Here is an 18,369-nt window from a genome sequence, read left to right on the forward strand (position 1 = left end):
AGGGACTGGATAGAGGCAACCTAAGGTGACACGAGGTTGTGAAATTGTGGCAGATCTGTTGGCGATGTATCTGTCTTGCGCCTGCCCCTCCGGCAAGGTCACGATGGTAGTAATGGGCAGGCTCGGGCTGCGCGTTTTATGAGTGTTCAGCAATACTCGGCGGCCTTCGCAACTTCCAAGGGCGAATAAGTTACTGACGCTAGTCGTTTCTTTTCTCTCCGGTGGCGATTGAGTAGGTCGGGGGCGTACCGTGCATGCACTGTACGTTCGCGATATTGCCGCGACGTCATGTGACTCACTTCAGACCCCTGCGGAGTGCTACGCACATCCCGCACTGTATAGATCACAGCACTCGCGCGTAAAAGTGCGGGTGCTATGTGCAAGCACAGTGCGATCCTCCCAAGTGCCTCCAATCCACACGCGTGCCGTCGCTAGATCAAGTCTTAGCGTTATGCAGACACTGTGTCTAGCCCCTGGTACCTTACGGAAAAAGGGAGTGAATGTGGCGATTCGTCGACTCGAGCCTTCCATCCCGTGCGAGTCGCGCACCGTCAAAGTGCTCAGGCGCCTTCCGCAAGTCCTTGACGTTACTTTGTTTTCAGCTTTGGCGTAGGTGATTTCACTTCTCACATCAAAGCTTCTTGAGCCTCACATATCACGGTAGCGTGCAGTTGTGCTGTGCCTATCCCTCAGCTGCGCTCAAGACGACATTCCAACTCATTTATACCCCTGTCGCTTCTTCGTCGTCATTGAGCCCATACGTGAGACTCGACTCACTTGGCCCTTCCAGCCCCGCTGTGATTCTCAATACTAAGCTCAGTTGTCCCAATACACCTAGCAGTGGGATCATTTTTGCAGGTCGCAAATTTCGCTCACGATGCCCCGAGGTCGACCAAAGCGCAACAGCGCTGCAGCACCTGCTGCAGCAACTGCTCACGAACGTGAGTAGACTCCAGTTCGTCTCAGGATGCCACAACCCTAATCACTCGACAGTTACCACACCTGTGGAGCCCAAAAGGGGTCGAGGTAGGCCTCGCAAGTCTTTGGCATCGACTACATCAACTTCGTCAACGTCTCAAGGTGCACCCACTCCATCGCGGAGGTCAGGTCGAGCATCTGCTTCCACCACCATGAGTGAGGCAGGCTCGTCATTCCCAGTCACTGGCGATGACACATCAGAAAGCGACCCTTCTACAGCTCCTACCAGCAAGTTCCCGACTCCGGCTGCCGCCGACATTCCAGAAGCCTTGAAATCACACATTGAGGTCAGGGTCCCGTCTGGCGGCCCTGCGCGACAGCGCCATGACCGCAACAGCGAGTACGCAATGAGGCCACGAACAATCATCGCAGACAGCGAAGAAGATGAAAACGACGAAGACTCGTTTCATAGCGCTGTTGACTACACCATGGCCCGGGACCTTCAGAAGCTCGAAAATAAAAAAGCGGGATCTTCGACTCCATCCGCCACTACCAAGCGCGGTAGAACCTCGACTGTTTCATCCATCGCAACTGGCCATCCTTCAAAGAAAGCAAAGATCTTGCACAGCGGGATCGATGTTGATGATGATGCTGCGCTGGCGCTTCGGCTGCAGAATGATGAGTACATCAAAGATTCAGACGCCGATTCAGACGCCGACTCAGACGCCGATTCGGAAGATGATATGCCTTTGAGCGCTACCCGTAAGAGGCGCGCGGCTACCATCAACTCCAGAGTCGGAGCAGAATTGCCCGGTGATCTCCTGAGTGCCGAGTCTGATAACCTGCCCCCTGGCTACGCTGCGACGGAATCTAGTGCGATATCGTCCATTGGCTCGGGGCTGGATTCCGCTCCTACTAGTGATTCAGAGTCGGCTTCCACTGCTCCTGCGCGCCGCATCACGGAGACACGGCGAGGATACGTACGATCTCGTCATACCGGTCGGGCTCAAAAAGAGCGCAACAGACTTGAAAAACACCATTCGGAAATCCTCACGATGTGGGATGACTTGCGGGCTAAGCCAGTCATTAATGCTGGCAAAGCTGAGCAGCCGCTGAACATTTCACGTCGGTTGAAGCCGTTCCAGCTTGAAGGTCTTGCTTGGATGAAAGAGATGGAGAAGCAGGAATGGAAAGGTGGCCTGCTGGGCGACGAAATGGGCCTAGGAAAAACCATACAGGCCGTGTCGCTCATCATGTCTGATTACCCAGCCAAGCAACCGTCTCTCGTGCTGGTTCCTCCAGTTGCACTGATGCAGTGGCAGTCTGAGATTAAATCCTACACCGATGGAACCCTCAAAACGTTTGTTTTTCATGCGACAAACCAGCAAGTCAAAGGCATCACCATCAAAGAGCTCAAGAAGTACGATGTCATAATGATGTCGTACAACAGTCTTGAGTCCATGTACCGGAAGCAAGAGAAAGGCTTCACGCGCAAGACTGGCATTCACAAAGAGCAGAGTGTAATCCACTCTCTGCACTTCCATCGGATCATCCTCGATGAAGCGCACAGCATCAAGACCCGTAGCACCATGACTGCGAAAGCCTGCTTCGCCCTGAAGACAAACTACCGGTGGTGCTTGACAGGCACTCCATTGCAGAACCGTATTGGGGAGTTTTTCTCTCTTATTCGCTTTCTCAATGTCAAGCCGTTTTCCTCATACCTGTGCAAGCAATGTCCTTGCTCAACGATGGAGTGGTCGATGGATGAGGAGCGAAGATGCTCACAATGCAACCATTCGGGTATGCAGCATGTATCGGTCTTCAATCAGGAGCTGCTCAATCCCATTCAGAAATATGGCAACATGGGCCCTGGTCGGGAGGCCTTCCAAAAGCTCCGCCTCATGACTGAACGCATCATGCTCCGGCGCCTCAAAAAGGACCATACCAACTCGATGGAGTTGCCTGTGAAAGAAATTCAGATTGACCGGCAATTCTTTGGCGAGGAAGAGAACGATTTTGCAAACAGCATCATGACGAGTGGCCAACGCAAGTTTGATACCTACGTTGCTCAAGGTGTTTTGCTCAACAACTATGCCAATATCTTTGGTCTGATCATGCAGATGAGACAAGTTGCGGATCACCCAGATCTCATTCTGAAGAAGAATGCCGACGGTGGGCAGAATGTCCTTGTTTGCTGCATCTGCGACGAGCCAGCTGAGGACACGGTCAAAAGTCGTTGCAAGCACGACTTCTGCCGTGCCTGTGTGGCTGGATACGTCAAATCCACAGATACTCCTGACTGCCCGCGATGTCACATCCCTCTCGCTATCGACTTGGAGCAACCAGAGATTGAACAGGATGAGAACCACGTCAAGAAGTCGTCGATTATCAATCGCATCAAGATGGAGAACTGGACCTCTTCGTCAAAGATTGAGCTTCTGGTTCATGACCTACATCAGCTCCGCTCGGACAACGCCACCCACAAATCCATCATCTTCTCGCAGTTTACCACCATGTTGCAGTTGATCGAGTGGCGCCTCCGTCGTGCCGGCATCACCACTGTCATGCTCGATGGCAGCATGACTCCAGCCCAGCGTCAGGCCTCGATCGAACACTTCATGAACAACGTGGATGTTGAATGCTTTTTGGTTTCGCTCAAAGCTGGCGGCGTGGCCCTGAACCTGACTGAGGCATCCCGTGTCTTCATTGTTGACCCGTGAGTTGTCACTGAACATTCCAAATCAATGTGAGCTAACATCTTGGTAGCTGGTGGAATCCCGCTGCAGAATGGCAATCGGCTGATCGCTGCCACCGCATCGGCCAGACTCGTCCTTGCACAATCACCCGGCTGTGTATCGAAGATTCGGTGGAAAGTCGAATGGTACTGATCCAAGAAAAGAAGACAAACATGATTCATTCCACGGTGAATGGCGATTCCAAGGCCATGGAATCTTTGACGCCCGAAGACATGCAGTTCTTGTTCCGCGGAAGTTAAAGGTATAGTCTTCTTCGGAGCCACAGGACCATTATCATTTATCCATGCCCGGCGGATTTTATCTGATATTAGATTAACACGCAGAGGACGTTTTGACCCTCTACCATCGCAGCATGGCGTTCACGATTGCTTCGCCCAGGACATGGGAGATGGGATAGAAAAGATTTCAACTACACAGGCCGTCTATATTAGTGCAACGGTTTATCTTGATTCGATGTGCCTGTAGTCTCATATCCCTCAGCTTGCATGCAAACACAATCAGGCCCTCCAACTCTTCGACGGTTCCCTGGCATCGAGTCTGTCCCTGGTCTGGAGATCTTCCTGAGCCGTGTCCAGGAGCGCAACGCTGAGTTCTGGGAGTTCGAACTCGAAGGCACCGTCATCGCCAGCCTCGACCGTTGTCACCGTGCTGCCGACAATGTTGTTGCCTTCGTGGGGGTCATTGTATGCATACGGGTCGCCCTCAATGTTGGTCAGCACCGTCAGGGTGGCCTTTGTGCCCGGCTCGACGTCCTCAAAGGACAGTGAGACGGGTACGTCCGCATGGTTCGTCGTGTTGTAGACGGCTGCCTTCCAGATGAAGGACTGCTTGTCCTGGTTGGTGCCTGATACGTAGAAGAGAGGGTCAAGCTCTCCCTCGGCTGGCAGGGTGTGCGTCATGGGGTGGGCGGCGAACAACTCCCAGATGTACCAGCTGCAGGAGCGGGTGGTCAGCTTGGGGTCAGCAGCAAACTGGACCAGCGTGACAGCCCACTGCCACCTGTCCATGGAACGCAGGACGGGGGCGTAGTATGTCGCTGGGATACGGTCTGCGTTACGCTCGTAGCCGATCATGCTGACGGCCTCGCCCACGCTACCGATCCACCACGGGAACGGCATCAGATCGCCATCCCAGCCAATGCCGCCGTTGGGATGTGTAGCAGCGACCTCGCCAATGATGTGGCCGACGGGGTTGTTGTCAAACATGTCAAACTCCTCGACGAGCGCATCGGGCTCACGGTAAGGGTGATAGTCGCCGATTCCAGGGGCTGGGATATCATATCCATCGCTGGTGGCGCCGGAGGAGATCACAGTGATGTCTGGGTAAGCTTCGCGAATGGCCTCCATGAACATGGGGAAGCGGTACTCCTGGTAGCTCTCCCAGCCCTCGGGGCCGCCAGCGAGCCAGTCCTCGTTGCCCACCTCGACGTAGTGCAGAGGCCATGGGTCAGGGTGACCGAGGCTTGCGCGAACCGAACCCCAGGTCGAATCAGCAGGTCCGCAAATGAACTCGATCTGGTCCAGGGCGTCGTCGATGAAAGGCTGAAGCTCGTCCTTGGGGGTGATATCGCCGTTCAGGGCAAGGCCAGCCCAGACACCGATTACTGTGCATGTTAGAAGGTTTCTGCCGAGGGTGTGGATACGTCATCGTACCGATATCAAGTTCCATGTCCTGAGCCCATTCCAGGTACTCGACGAGTCCTAGGCCGTGAGTCTGTTGGTAGCCCCAGACGCCTGGGAAGCCAGGGCGATCTTTGAGGGGGCCAAGGGTATCCTTCCAGTCCCAGTATGTCTTGTTGGTCTCGCCTTCGAGCATGTTGCCGCCCGGGAACCGCAACATGGACTACGCTTATTAGTACAAGATCAATGTGATTGAACGTGGGGACAAACCGGGTGGAGTTGAGCGAGTGCTTCGGCAATGTCGACACGGAGACCATTCTTCCTGTTCTTGTAGGTGGGCGGGAAAAGGCTGATCAGGTTGAAGTCGAGAGAGCCATCCGTAAGGCCCTATACAGAGGTTAGAAGCTGCCACCACTCCAATCCAAGCCTTCTAGGCGAGTAAGCTTACAGCAGGGTCAAAGGTCAAAGCAAAGGTGTTGTTGCTATTGGGTGCGTTGCTCTCCGGCACCAGCTCAAAGGTGTGCTCGACCCATTTGCCCTCTTGGGCCTCACTCTCAATCTCGACGCTGCCAAACACGACATCTTCCTCAAGGTCGCTGCGCAGCTCGGCCGTGAAGACACCTTCGTAGCCACCAAACACCCAGAAGCTACCCGTGTAGGTCTTCTCCTCGACAGCCATTCCCCAATACCCTTCGTTCAAGAGACCAATGTTGCCATTGCCGGCAGCATTCCCCCTGGGGGTGCACTTGCGGGGGGAAACGTTGACGCTGACGGGGAGAGCATCGCTCAATGGCTCATCCAATCGGCTGGTGTTGAGCTTTGCGTTACCCACAGGTCGCCAGCCGTCCAGAGACAAGGGGTACGAGTCAGAGTATTGGAAGGCTCGGTTGCGGATCAGCTCGGCGTAGATGCCGCCATCGCCAGAGTTGTTGATGTCCTCGTGGAGGAAGCCATACTGCTTTCCAGAAGTGGCGTTACCACCGGACGAGGCGACGTTGATGGTGAAGGCATTGGCGAGCGGCAGCGCCAGGGAAAGGATGAAGGACCTCATCATGGGAGACGCGTGGCGAGCTTGGTTGTCCAAAGAGACAGCATCTTCACAAGAGGTCGCCCTTGTCCATGCTTATTATACCTTGTCGGGTAGCACGGATAACGAGTGGCCATGGCTGTCCCCGTAGTGCTTGCCTTTACCCCTTTCTACCCATCCATTCAGGGAACGCCGCTTCTAATGTCTGCATATTAACCTTATTATCCAAAGGTCAGACCCCTGGGACGCGGCATGATGGGAACTTGAGGTATCGTACCGCTGGGCGTTTCCTTGGTTTCTCGGTGTCCAAGACTTCAAGTGCCGATAGTGTTACATCTGCCGATCGTCTCCGTGCGGAGAGAGGCCGGGGTTAAGGCATCTGATTCGTGCGGTTGTCTCTTTATCGAAAGTCGTCCGTGCTGCATGAGGCCGCGAGGCGGGCTGCCGGATAATTGCATGCATCGGCTGATGACACGATGCGGACGGACAAGACCGGTGTCCGGATCTCAGGAACGGCTGCTGTTGTTGTCCAACCCCAGCTCGCATAGTCGCCCAGCAATTTTCGTGTTTCCGGGCTATACAGCCTAATATTTCTGGGCCTCCTGTTCATTCTGCCTAGGACATGTAAAAGCCTTTGCGATACTATGGTATCTTTTGCATTCTCGTTACCGAGAAACGGTCGCAGACGCTCTCCAGTTGTAAGCATCAAACGTAGGTTGTCCAAGTACAGCTTGGAAGACGCGCGCTACTCTACACCGCTGCAACCCCAAATACCTTACCATCTGAACGGCCAATTCTCATTGGCAGGTTGACAATGCAATGAGACGTGGTTCCTGAAAATCAGACCGGACGGCATATTATCACACAATCAAAGGCACGCTTATCGCGCCACGCACAGCGGATCAACTAATCGCCATGCATGGCGGCCGATTCCGATCGCCGCAAACCATCACCACGCGTAGCTTGCGGAGTCAAGTGTTCGCTCAATCATCTGTATTCACTCCAATACTAAGTCGATAGAAGTATATTCCTATTCCAGGATTTGTCCGGTTCTTCTCGTATACTGACTGGATCCGACGTGGGCTGAACAAGAGTCGCCCTCTTCTCTTACAGCCGAATGAGGGCTTCCGCACCAGGCTCGCTGCAAACATAGATGACATCGTGAGCGTTGCTGAAGCCATTGAACTGAGTGGCAGAGCACTTAGTGTAGGCACCCATGTCCTCGAAGTAGAGCCAATCGCCGACGTCCAGAATTGCGTCGAAACGGATACTCTCCGCAATGCGGTCGATGCCGTCGCAGGTGGGTCCCCAGACTGAGTACTCAACGCCCTCGGCGATGGGTACAGGGTTGGCGATGGGGGTATTGTAGAGCGTTTGACCGCTGGCGCGCAGGATCTTGGCGATGGGGTTCTGATGGTCAAACATGATGGAAGAGAAGTTGCCATAAACACCGTCGTTGACGTAGATCATGTAACCTTTGCCGTCGAGCGTTGGGTCCTCGACAGTGCGGCGCGCAATGACATTGCAGGCAATGGTGAAAGCCGAGGAGACGTAGTAACGACCGGGCTCGGCGATGATATCGACGCCGCAGCCAGCAGGGAAGAACTCGGTCAAGGCACCGTCGAGGACGGCAGCCATGTCTTCGAAAGTGTCGCCAGTGAAGCCACCACCCACGTCGAGGGTACGCATAGCGAAGCCATAGTCGCGGCCCTGCTGGAAAACAGTGTGGGCATCACGCACGGCCTGGAAGAAAGCCATGGGGTCCGACGCACCGGAGCCAACGTGGAAGCTGACACCGACGACGCTGAGGCTCAGGTCCTTGGCCAAGCTGAGGAGACTTTCAGTGGTGTCCATGGCAGCACCGAACTTCATGCTCAGGCGGCACAAGCTGGAGGTGTCGTCCGTCATGATACGGAGGAAGAGCTCGGCTCCGGGGTAGAGTTTAGCGATCTTGTAGAGCTCATCCGCATTGTCAAAGGTCATCTGCTTGACGCCGGCAGACTTGACGAAGCGAACGTAGGAGTTTGTCTTGCAGGGCTGAGCGTAGATGATGCGGTCGGGGCTCGTGCCCATGGACAGGACCTGTTCGATTTCCGTCTTGGAGGCGCAGTCGAAGCCAGTGCCAAGCTCAGAGAGGAGCTTCAGGACCTTGGGGTCCGGGTTGCACTTGACCGCATAGAAGGGCTTGACGCGAGGGAGGTTCTTCTTCCAGCGGAGGTGCTGGCGGTACACGTCACCCAAGTCAGCGACGTAGAAGGTGTCCTCCTCGCCAGCATCGCAGAGCTCGTGGTCGATGGCCTCGACGCGCTGGTGGAGGGCCTCGCCGATGAGCTTCTTGGGGTTGACCGGTTGGGGGGCATTTTCATCACTGGGATGTATCAGAGTTTCCACGATGGAGGGCCTCTTCCTCATCAGCGTATGATGATCAGGGATGACATGTTGCTCGAGTGCAGCAGCTGCCATGACCATATCCGTGGCTGCAGTGGGTGGTGTGGGTGACTGAAAAGCTTGTTGGGGCTTGAAGCGGTCTTAGGGCGGTCGAAAGCGATAGCAGACTGAACCCTCAATGGACTGACGAGGCCTCCTCGACTCTCCCTCTACGAGAGGAAGAGACACAAGATTCCTCCTATGCGGCAGCTGACGGGTGTCGAAGAACGGATCCTGTTCGGACTGGCGGCCTGAGCCTGAGTTGAACTGCAGGTTGTCGAGTACTTTACGGTCGCTCAGCGGCAGCAGGTGGAGGGGGGATCGCGTTGATGATGTGGCTGATCTTGCGCAGGCTGAAATCGCGGTCACTGACAAACGTAACGGCCCAGAAAGCCGTGTTGGCGGTGGTGCCTTTGAAACGACCAAAGGCAGTCGGGTCGGTGAGGTGTAGCTCTGCAGCAAGGGTCGAGTCAGTACAAGGTTCTTTGTCGGGATATCGAGGCGTCCCGCAAGCCAGACCAACAGCAGCGCCTCAACGGAAATGGCATCGGCGCTGTAGTACGGATGGCAAGCGAGGCGGTCGAGACGGATGTGTGGGGGGATGCGAAAAACGACTCACCTTGGATGGGGCTCCAGAGCAAGTTTTCGATGCGGTTCGCCGGGGCGAATAAGTTAGAGAGAATTAACAATCGGTCAGTCAGTCTTGACGAGAAGGCGAGAGTGCTTTCGTTCCTTGGTGAGGTGCAGAAAGTCAAGAAGAGCGAACCTGGAGGGGGGCTAGCTATAGAATTTATTGAGTGCAGTGTGGGAGTGGTGAAAGCTCCTCCTGCTTGGCAGTGGGCGCACAGATCGAGGCTTCCCGGCGGATCATCGTTTCAGGCGTCTTTTCCCCTTCCGTGGCAGAAGGCCAGGCCAGGGCCGCCAGGCAGCGTCCAGCGTCAGCCACACAAAATTTTCCCCTTTTCCCCCTGCAACCACCAAATTCTTCGACACCCAACCTGAATGCCCTACGGAGTAATCCCGAACGCCATCACTGGGCATTCACTGGGCCTGCGGTAATTTCTCTTCCTGACATGGGCAGCATCTGTAGACTGTCGGTCAACTTCGAATGCAATGGCCGCGATTGGGCACATTAATTCACAGTGCAAGGCTGAGAGCCCAGACAATTGCCCTTCGGATACGCAGCCCGCTGTGCGTTGAACTGAAGCGCAGCGCAAGCGTCCCGGGAGCCCATAGAAATGGTCAGACTGCGAACGGCACGTCACCGTCTTTGACAGCGCAGCGACCAACCACCATTGCCCGCCGATTGACCACCAAAGGCCAGTACACGGTCGCGCAGTTTCTAGACGACCGTCACTAGATATCCAAGCAGTTCTCTGCGTCATTCGTTCAATTCAGTTCTGTTCTTCATCTCTGCGCTAAGTCCAGTCTGCTTGCGCTCCTCGTCATTCGGATCACCATCATGATGCCCCATATAATTGCGGCTACGGTGACGTATGCGGGGCAAGAAAATTATTGCTCAAGAGAGTCAAAAGTTGCACGCTGGGCAAGCAAGATGACCCTCGAGCCTCGAGGTTCCGTGCATTTTGATTACCATTCCTTTCTTGGCTTGTCTCACTCCAAATGCGGCCTCGGCAGGATAGTCAGGAACGGGCAATTGCCACATTTCTAGAACATTTGCAACACATGCGGTGTGACGACCATGACCAAGGGATGCCTTCTTAGAGGCTCGACACACAGGGTGTGGTTGGGCACGTGACCGCATTTTCCTGGACATCCAAAACCTCTCAGGACGCGGACATATATTCCGATCTAAGTAGATTTCGATTGGTCTTCTTCTTTTCTTGATGAAATGCATGTTCTCGGCTTTTTAGTCCAGTAATCCAAAGCTCAAGGAGTCCGGCTCTGAGAAAGCGAGTATCCCTCAGTGTCTCCAGACCTTCACCAACTTGGCAGCCCATCCAGCTTGATGCCGAAGCACCGCAGCCAGGAGAAACCGACAAAGGACGAAGGAGAGGCGCTCAGGGATGGTGATCTTTTCTTGCGTTGCTCTGTGGCCTAACTGTCATTGAAGAGGCAGTAAGACGTATCGTATCTGAACGCGTGCTCAAAGCACAGTTCCAATTGACGGAAATCAAGGTGAGAGTGAGTAGCGTCATGTCTATGTACCGTGTCTAGCTTTATATACGTCCGTTCCGGTATTATCTTACAGATCATTCGCCCGTCTTGATGTTCATGTCCTTCACAGCCCACGATCTGTCAACCCAGGAAGCCTTCTCGCCCAAGAAAGCTGACCTCTCGTTGCCCTTCTCCACGGCGTCGACAAGGTATCTCTGGGCCACGTCGCGCACCTGGTCCTTGCTCACATCGAGTAATTGCAGTCTCTTCTCCTGACGCATTTCCTCAGTGATGCCAGAGAGGAACTTGGCCATGCCCTCCTGATTGACAGCCTTGGGCGCATCAACGCTCTGGAACACAGAGATCTTTGCCTCCTCGAGATCGCGGTCGGACCACGTGCGGTCCCGGGCCCAACGGCCTGCATTGCGCATGATGCCCAGGGTGTTCTGAGGGTTCGGGTCGCGGTAAGAGTAGAAGCCAAAGAGGCCGTCAAGCGCTCGGGAGTAGGCTCCGCCGCCGTATGCTCCACCCTTCTCGCGGATCTCGTGGTGGAGGTGCTTGTGTGTGAGAAGCTGTGACAGAATTTGCAGGGGCGCCGTGTCCTTGGACGTGTACGATGCTGTCGGTACGGACAGGCCTCCGTAGTAGACCTGGTATGGGAGGGGAAAGAAGGTCTTGCTATCCTTGGGCAACGGGGTGAGCCCTGGAACCGTGGGCGCTACACCTCCTGCAGGCAGACTGCTCACGAAGGATTGCAAGGAGCTAGCGTTGGCCGCAGCGCTCTCAGAACCGCAGGTCAGGGCCGTGCGCAGGTTCTCATTCGCCAGAGCAAAGCTCTGAATCTTCTTGAGCTTCCCGATGACATCTTCCAGTGAGTCGGTTTCGGGACGACTTGCTAGCTGTGTCGTGAGCTTGACCTGCGAAAGGCCACCGACTTGCTGGCGTAGCCAAGCACTGCGTGTCAGTGTAGATTCGGCGTAGCCCATCGCGAACCGATGGCCTGAAGATGCAATGTCGTTCACTATGCCATCTGACGATGCTTGCAGCAGTTGACGGATGCGAAGTGCAGCTTCAGGGCTGTCAAAATCTGTCTCCAGCACCAGCTTGGAGAGCAAGCCATACATCGCGGGGACGTTGCGGTCTAGAGCCATGCCAGTGAAGATAATGCCCTCGCTGGCCTGCTGGAAGTCCGTAGGGGAAGGGGTGGAGTGGTAGCCCACTGAAACGCCTCCAGTCTTCAGCTTGATTAGATCCTCAAGCTGCTCCATGGTCATGTCCTTGGTTCCCAGACGCATGATGCTGTCTGTGAACAGGGGGATCAGCTCCCGGAGGTCGTCTGGCAAATTGTCAAGGGTATTGATGGCCCGAAAATAAGTGAGGCCATTTGTTGGGGCTTCGTGCCATTGCACAGGAATATTGCCCACTTTCTCGTCGCGGACAACCACAGAATCCTTGGCTCGGGGGATATCCTTGACGTAGACAGTGGGCAGACAGCTGAGATCCTCAGTGTTGGTCTTGTTCTGCTCAACCAGAAGGTCTTGCTCTTGTTTCTCGAAGATTTCGCGGGCTTTTTCGGCACTGCCAGCCTTCTCCTCGGCTGCCTTGATCACGGACGACAAGCGCTGTTGCTCCTCCTTGACCAACTCCTCGCCGAATGTGGTAGAGGGAGCCATGGTGAATGTCAAAGTGTTGTCGTTCAGGAGATACTTGTCGATCAAGCCTTCGAGATAACCACCCTGGTCCAACTTCTGCTGGAAGCGGGTCAATGTGTCGTTCCATGCCAGCGAATCAAAGGGATCGACGCCGTTGAACCACTTGGGCTTGAGCCGATTGAGCATAGAGAAGCCAAAGTTGGCCGTCTTGTGCTTGAGGCCAAGCTCAAGCTGATGCAAGGAACCGTCAATCTTGGTCCTGTCGAAACCCTTGTCTCGAGCATCGCGCAAGATCTCCTGGATACGTCCCCTTAGCTTCGGCACATCAGCTTCTTGAACGCCAGTGAGTCCAATCGAGAAAATTCCACGCTTGGCCCCGCTATCGTAGCCTGCGTTTGGGCTCCAGTCGGCTCCCATACCAGTCTCTACAAGCCCTCGGTACAAGGGTGAGCCGTAACCGTCCATCAATAGCGTCGACAGGAGCGCGATAGAGAAGGACTCCAAGACATCCGTGGTGTCTCCAGTCACCCAGGATACAGAGGTTTTGTATTGTCGGTCCGAGGCAACCAGGGGGTCCAAGGGTCCATACTGGGTGACCTCCCGAGGGCCATCTAGCGTTGCGGGTTCGTGGATGTTGCGATCAGCCCTGATCTTCTCAAAGGCTTGAAGACGAGCGTCGACCTCCTTCAAGTGATCGGCGAGCGGCATATCTCCATATGTGAAGACCTTTGCGTTGCTGGGATGGTAATGCTCGGCATGGAAATTCCTCAGTTGCTCGTAGGTCAGGTCGGTGATCTTTTGAGGGTCGCCACCCGAGTTGTTGATGGCCGGAAAGATGTGATCTTGAAATCTGATGTAGTAGAGATAGCCGGCGTCGGACATCTGGCCCTTCATCTCATTGTAGACCACCCCCTTGAAGACGAGCTTCTTGCTTTCTGGATCCTCGGCCAGCGGATTCTCGGGCCCGATTCGCCAACCTTCTTGCGTAAAGTCCGACTCTTTCAGGAGAGGCTTGAGCGTCGAATCGAGGTAGACGGACATGAGGTTCTTGAAGTCCTGGGCGTTGGTCGTGGCGAAGGGATAGAACGTATGATCCGATGCGGTAAACGCGTTCATGAAGTTGGAAAGAGTCCTCGGCAACATCTTGAAGAAAGGATCGCGAATCGGATATCTGGGCCTGTCAGCGGTCTGCGCGCGATCCGTCTAGGGCCGCCGACATACTTTTCACTACCGCAAAGGGTTGTGTGCTCGAGGATATGGGGGATGCCAGTGTCATCTGGGGGATTAGTTTTGAAGCCGATAGAGAAGACATTGTTGCTGTCGTCACGCGCAATATGGAGGTAGTCGGCGCCTGTCTTGTCGTGCTGAAGGTGCACCGCGGTCAATTCGAGCTCGGGGACGTGTTTCGATCGAACGAGCGTGAAGCCATGGAGCTTGTCGCCAGCCTTAGGAAACTGCCCCAAATCTGTGACAGCCTTGCGCGCTGTCGCTGCTGCGTTGCGCAACATACCGGGTTTACGATACAGAAACGAAAGAAAAGTACAAGAGATACAACAACAAGATAGAAATACAAGAAATGTTGAGGTTGCACAGGGGATATCGAGATAATGACGGCGAGGAATCCTCGCACCTGCATGAAAAGACCATGGACCCTGTCGCACCTGCAAGCCGATGCTTAGTAACGTCAAAAGTGTGGAGTACATTTCGGCCCCATCCCAGGCCGCTAGTCCGGACGCGATAGTGTGCAATGCTGTCCAGTGCGAAACCTCCGCCGATGGCAGATATTGTGCTAACAGTCCGTCGCTGCATCACCACTGTTGAGAAAACCACCACAACCTCTTTCTTCTAGGTGGTTCTTGACGACGAAACCCACTCAACGGCGCGTAGCAATCGACCTGTACAGTGCACCACGTCATATGACGACGGTTTCCTAGCCGCCGAGATATTGGAATACCCAGCACTGGTACGTTACGGCGGATTGTGGGCGAGCGTCACCAGAAATCGTCGCGCTTGTGCTGTCTTGGATCTAATGTGGCCTCTACAGGGATAAGAACCGCCATTGCTGTCCTCCAAATAGGACGGAAACATACACATCGACGATCGAAACCAGCGACTGCGCAATCCCAGACTTGAGGTCGTCGGTCTCCCGCGATTGTTCAGTCTGGGAATTCGCGCGCCTTCAACGCTCGACTTGCCCGCCCGCGTGACGAATTGGATGAAAGCAGATGCCCAACATGCCCGCGAATCACCCCGAAAATGCCCTGTCCAACGGACATGATGAGACGTCGCACTCTTCTCACAGTGCCAGCACCGGCTCCAGAAAGGGATCGGCCAAATCCAAGAAGGCCTCCGGCGGCCCTGCCAGCAGCGATGAAGCGACACGACTTCTCCAGGCCAGGATTTCCCAGTTGGAACAAGATGCTACAGCGGACAAAGAGCAGGAGGCAGAAATTGGTACGTCAGCGCCGCGAGAAACAATGATGGATGTCGAGTCTGATGGTGTATAGAACGTGAGGTTAAGCGTGCCCACCGCGACATGATCAACCAAACTGCCAAGATGGACGATGTGCCCAAGATCGACTTTCTGATGAAGAAGTCCAGCGACCTTCTTGCGGAAATGCGCCGGGTCGACCGCGAAAACCAGAAGAATAGGAAGCGAGGTGACGTGCTGCAAAAGGAGCGCGACAACAGCCGCTCGGATCTGTCGAAGCAAGTTCAGCTCAAGGAGAAACTCGAGAAGCTGTGCAGAGAACTGCAAAAGGACAACAACAAGCTCAAGGTACGGATTGAAATGCAACCACCCGGTGAACTGCGCTGACGCTGGCGCTCGTACCAGACAGAGAATAAGGAACTCTACACGACACACGTGCATGCCAAGAGCGCGTCGGATGAACGTTTTGCGCAGGTTCTTGCCCGACTTGAAGGTTGCCAGGAAGACAGAGACGTGCCCAAGAAGCAGGTGGTGGACATAGCCATGGAGGATCTGTATGTTGGCGCTGGGGTACTTGCACTCGGCGATCTTGACCGGCTGACCTTTTTTCCAGCTTCAAAACTCGCTTCAAGTCGCTCATTGACCAGTACGAGCTACGTGAGCTACACTTCCACTCCCTCATGCGGACAAAGGAGCTGGAAGTGCAGTATCACATGTCGCGCTACGAGAGGGAGAAGAAGAATGCCGAAGCGGAGTCATCAAAATCTCGCCAACTGCAAAGCCAGGTCCAAGCATTCACCAAGACGGAGACGGAGTTGAGGAATCAGCTCAATATATATGTCGACAAGTTCAAGCAGGTGAGTAGACTGATGCGCTAGCTTCGCAGTTCTGACTAATGCGTCAGCAGGTCGAGGACACGTTGAACAATAGCAATGATCTCTTCTTATCTTTCCGGAAAGAAATGGAGGACATGTCTAAAAAGGGCAAGCGGCTGGAGAAGGAGAACGACGCGCTCAAGAGACACAAAGACGCCACGAACGCCAACATCATCCGCATGGCGGAGGAACGTCAGGAGTGGAAAAGGAAGAGCGATGAGGCCGATCGGAAGAGCAACAAGCTCATGAGCATCATACAGGGCATGCAGCAGCAAGGCCGGCAGGTTCCTCCCAACTTGGCAAGCACCCTCGACAGCTACAACGACCCGCATCCCCAGGGCGAGGGCGATGAGGAGGAAAGCGAGTATTCCGAGGAAGAGGAGGAGCTGAGCGAGTTCGATGAGGCTGAAGACGACGAGGATACAGAGGATGAGGTGCGTTCCGGGAGCCAGGCCGCGCCGGTCTATGGGCCAGAACGACCACCTCACCAGCAGGTCCAGCATAGCGTCAATGGCCACTAGAAGATGATGAATACGCAAGTATTTGCACGTTGCACACTTCCAGGCGTGATTGTCCGATATCTTGCCAATGGGCCCGCCTCTATTTGAGCGGCCTGTAAAGAAATGGTGTGAGCACGGCCGTGCCTCAGGCCGCCAGGAGTGCGTCTCGTGCACATAACTGCATTGACTCACTGCATTGGCGAATTGCCGACCATGAGCAGAACGTAGTCGTCGATGCCAGTGAATGCGCTGTGGCTGTGGCCCAGTGAATGCTGGCGTTAGGACAAGACCTCACACCTGTGGCCAGGTCGCACCCAATGTCCATGTCTTGAGTGGTGAGATCGGAAGTTTCTGAGAAACTGAATCTCCGAACATTTCCATATCCCCAAGCCGAGGACGTTGGACGCTGTAAGTAGTAAGAAATGATGTGGGTGGAGGCGTATTAATAAGAATGCGGGCGGCTTCCCGCGCCGCGACGGCCAGGCTCGACTCAAGCTGGGGTATCTCTTGGACGTCGTTCAGGCCACGCGAGCTTCTTTACTTTCCACACGAACACCATCAACCCTCCCCATCCGTTCCAACTGCTTCGCCATGATGGACTTTTTGCAGGTTCGCTCCCAGATACCCATACCAAAAGTGCGAATTGCTGACTATGGCAGCGCCTGGCGCGCTTCCTCGATCGGCCGCTCTTCCCTTGGAAGCGCCTGATCATGGGCTTCTCGATCGGCCACTACGTATTCGAATCGTTCCTCACGTTCCGTCAATATCGTGTCCTGAACCGCCCATCTCCTCCCCAGGTCCTCGCTAAAGAAGTGTCCACCGCCGACTTCGAAAAGTCCCAGGCTTACGGCCGCGCAAAGGCCAAGTTCTCCATGGTTAACGGCCTTTGGGACCTCCTCCAGAATCTCGCAGTGTACCAGTTCGACGTCCTTCCCAAGCTCTGGGATCTGACGGGCGACCTACTCCTCAGGATAGCGTCTGCGCGCTTCACGGGCGAACTGAGCCATTCCATCGTCTTCATCCTCTCGTTTCTCGCTGTCCAGCAAGTGTTCAACCTTCCGTCCCAGCTGTACTACACCTTCGTCTTGGAGGAGAAGTATGGCTTCAACAAGCAGACCCCGGCCCTTTTCTTCACGGACATGATCAAGACCAATCTCATCACTGCCGTCGTTCTGCCGCCAATTCTCGCTGGCTTCCTCAAGATCATCCAGAAGACGGGCAACCAGTTCTTCTTCTATCTCTGGACATTCGCGGCTGGTCTCCAGGTCTTCATGACGGCTGCCTACCCAACCTTCATTCTTCCTCTGTTCAACAAGCTATCGCCGCTCGAAGAGGGCGAGTTGAAGACCAAGGTGGACGGCCTCGCCGAGCAGCTCAAGTTCCCTCTTCACGAGCTCCTTGTCATCGACGGCAGCAAGCGCAGTGCTCACTCCAACGCCTACTTCTTCGGTCTCCCCTGGAAAAAGCACATTGTCCTATACGATACGCTCATCAATGACCACAGCCCGGACGAGGTCAAGGCCGTCTTGGGCCACGAGCTCGGACACTGGAAGATGGGCCACACATCGAAGCTCATGGGCATCTCGCAGGCGCACCTGCTATACGTTTTTACCCTCTTCTCCGTCTTCATCAACAATGGCTCACTCTACTCCTCGTTCGGGTTCCTCTCCCAGCGCCCCATTATCATTGGCTTCCTCCTGTTTAACGAAACCCTGGCGCCGTTCGACATGCTCGTCAAGCTGGGCATGAACATGGTCACGCGCAAGTACGAGTTCGAGGCAGACAAGTTTGCCAAGGATCTCGGCATGTCGAAGGACTTGGCCAAGTCCCTCCTCAGGCTGCACACCAAGAATCTGAGCAGCCTTGATGCTGACCCCATCTACGCCACGTACCACTTCTCGCACCCCCACGTCACTGAGCGACTCAAGGCTCTAGGGTGGACCGGTGAGGAGAAGGTGCTCGATGGTGATGTGAAGGAGGGTGTCGTCAAGGCCTCTGGCAGGGACGAGCTTTAGAAGTAGACTTCGTGGCAGACGTGCAGCATGC

The 18,369-nt window shown here is 54.9% G+C and overlaps 6 protein-coding genes across 6 annotated transcripts; 3 read left to right on the plus strand and 3 right to left on the minus strand.

Moving 5' to 3' along the window:
• Positions 1 to 1,130: 1,130 nt before the first annotated feature.
• Positions 1,131 to 3,638, plus strand: J7T54_007996 (uncharacterized protein; the record flags this gene model as incomplete). The annotated part of the gene is made up of 1 exon (XM_051502580.1): positions 1,131 to 3,638. One exon carries the CDS (start codon positions 1,131 to 1,133, stop codon positions 3,636 to 3,638), a length of 2,508 nt encoding a protein of 835 aa, XP_051365758.1.
• Positions 3,639 to 4,171: 533 nt separating this feature from the next.
• Positions 4,172 to 6,344, minus strand: J7T54_007997 (uncharacterized protein; the record flags this gene model as incomplete). The annotated part of the gene is made up of 4 exons (XM_051502582.1): positions 4,172 to 5,277; positions 5,327 to 5,516; positions 5,564 to 5,680; positions 5,742 to 6,344. 4 exons carry the CDS (start codon positions 6,342 to 6,344, stop codon positions 4,172 to 4,174), a joined length of 2,016 nt encoding a protein of 671 aa, XP_051365759.1.
• A 1,083-nt stretch (positions 6,345 to 7,427) lies between these two features.
• On the minus strand, positions 7,428 to 8,789 carry J7T54_007998 (Ornithine decarboxylase-like protein; the record flags this gene model as incomplete). Its single annotated transcript, XM_051502583.1, has 1 exon — positions 7,428 to 8,789. The coding sequence occupies one exon, from the start codon at positions 8,787 to 8,789 to the stop codon at positions 7,428 to 7,430; it is 1,362 nt and encodes a 453-aa protein (XP_051365760.1).
• A 2,171-nt stretch (positions 8,790 to 10,960) lies between these two features.
• On the minus strand, positions 10,961 to 14,025 carry J7T54_007999 (mitochondrial presequence protease; the record flags this gene model as incomplete). Its single annotated transcript, XM_051502584.1, has 2 exons — positions 10,961 to 13,688; positions 13,739 to 14,025. The coding sequence occupies 2 exons, from the start codon at positions 14,023 to 14,025 to the stop codon at positions 10,961 to 10,963; spliced, it is 3,015 nt and encodes a 1,004-aa protein (XP_051365761.1).
• A 726-nt stretch (positions 14,026 to 14,751) lies between these two features.
• J7T54_008000 (Gamma-taxilin-like protein) lies at positions 14,752 to 16,344 on the plus strand (the record flags this gene model as incomplete). Its single annotated transcript, XM_051502585.1, has 5 exons — positions 14,752 to 14,971; positions 15,025 to 15,296; positions 15,354 to 15,502; positions 15,562 to 15,805; positions 15,856 to 16,344. 5 exons carry the CDS (start codon positions 14,752 to 14,754, stop codon positions 16,342 to 16,344), a joined length of 1,374 nt encoding a protein of 457 aa, XP_051365762.1.
• Positions 16,345 to 16,914: 570 nt separating this feature from the next.
• J7T54_008001 (CAAX prenyl protease-like protein) lies at positions 16,915 to 18,338 on the plus strand (the record flags this gene model as incomplete). The annotated part of the gene is made up of 2 exons (XM_051502586.1): positions 16,915 to 16,932; positions 16,983 to 18,338. 2 exons carry the CDS (start codon positions 16,915 to 16,917, stop codon positions 18,336 to 18,338), a joined length of 1,374 nt encoding a protein of 457 aa, XP_051365763.1.
• Positions 18,339 to 18,369: the final 31 nt, after the last annotated feature.

The sequence above is a fragment of the Emericellopsis cladophorae genome, assembly GCF_022114955.1.
Source record: "Emericellopsis cladophorae strain MUM 19.33 chromosome Unknown NODE_3_length_1261782_cov_116_963312, whole genome shotgun sequence".
Classification (NCBI taxonomy): domain Eukaryota; kingdom Fungi; phylum Ascomycota; class Sordariomycetes; order Hypocreales; family Bionectriaceae; genus Emericellopsis; species Emericellopsis cladophorae.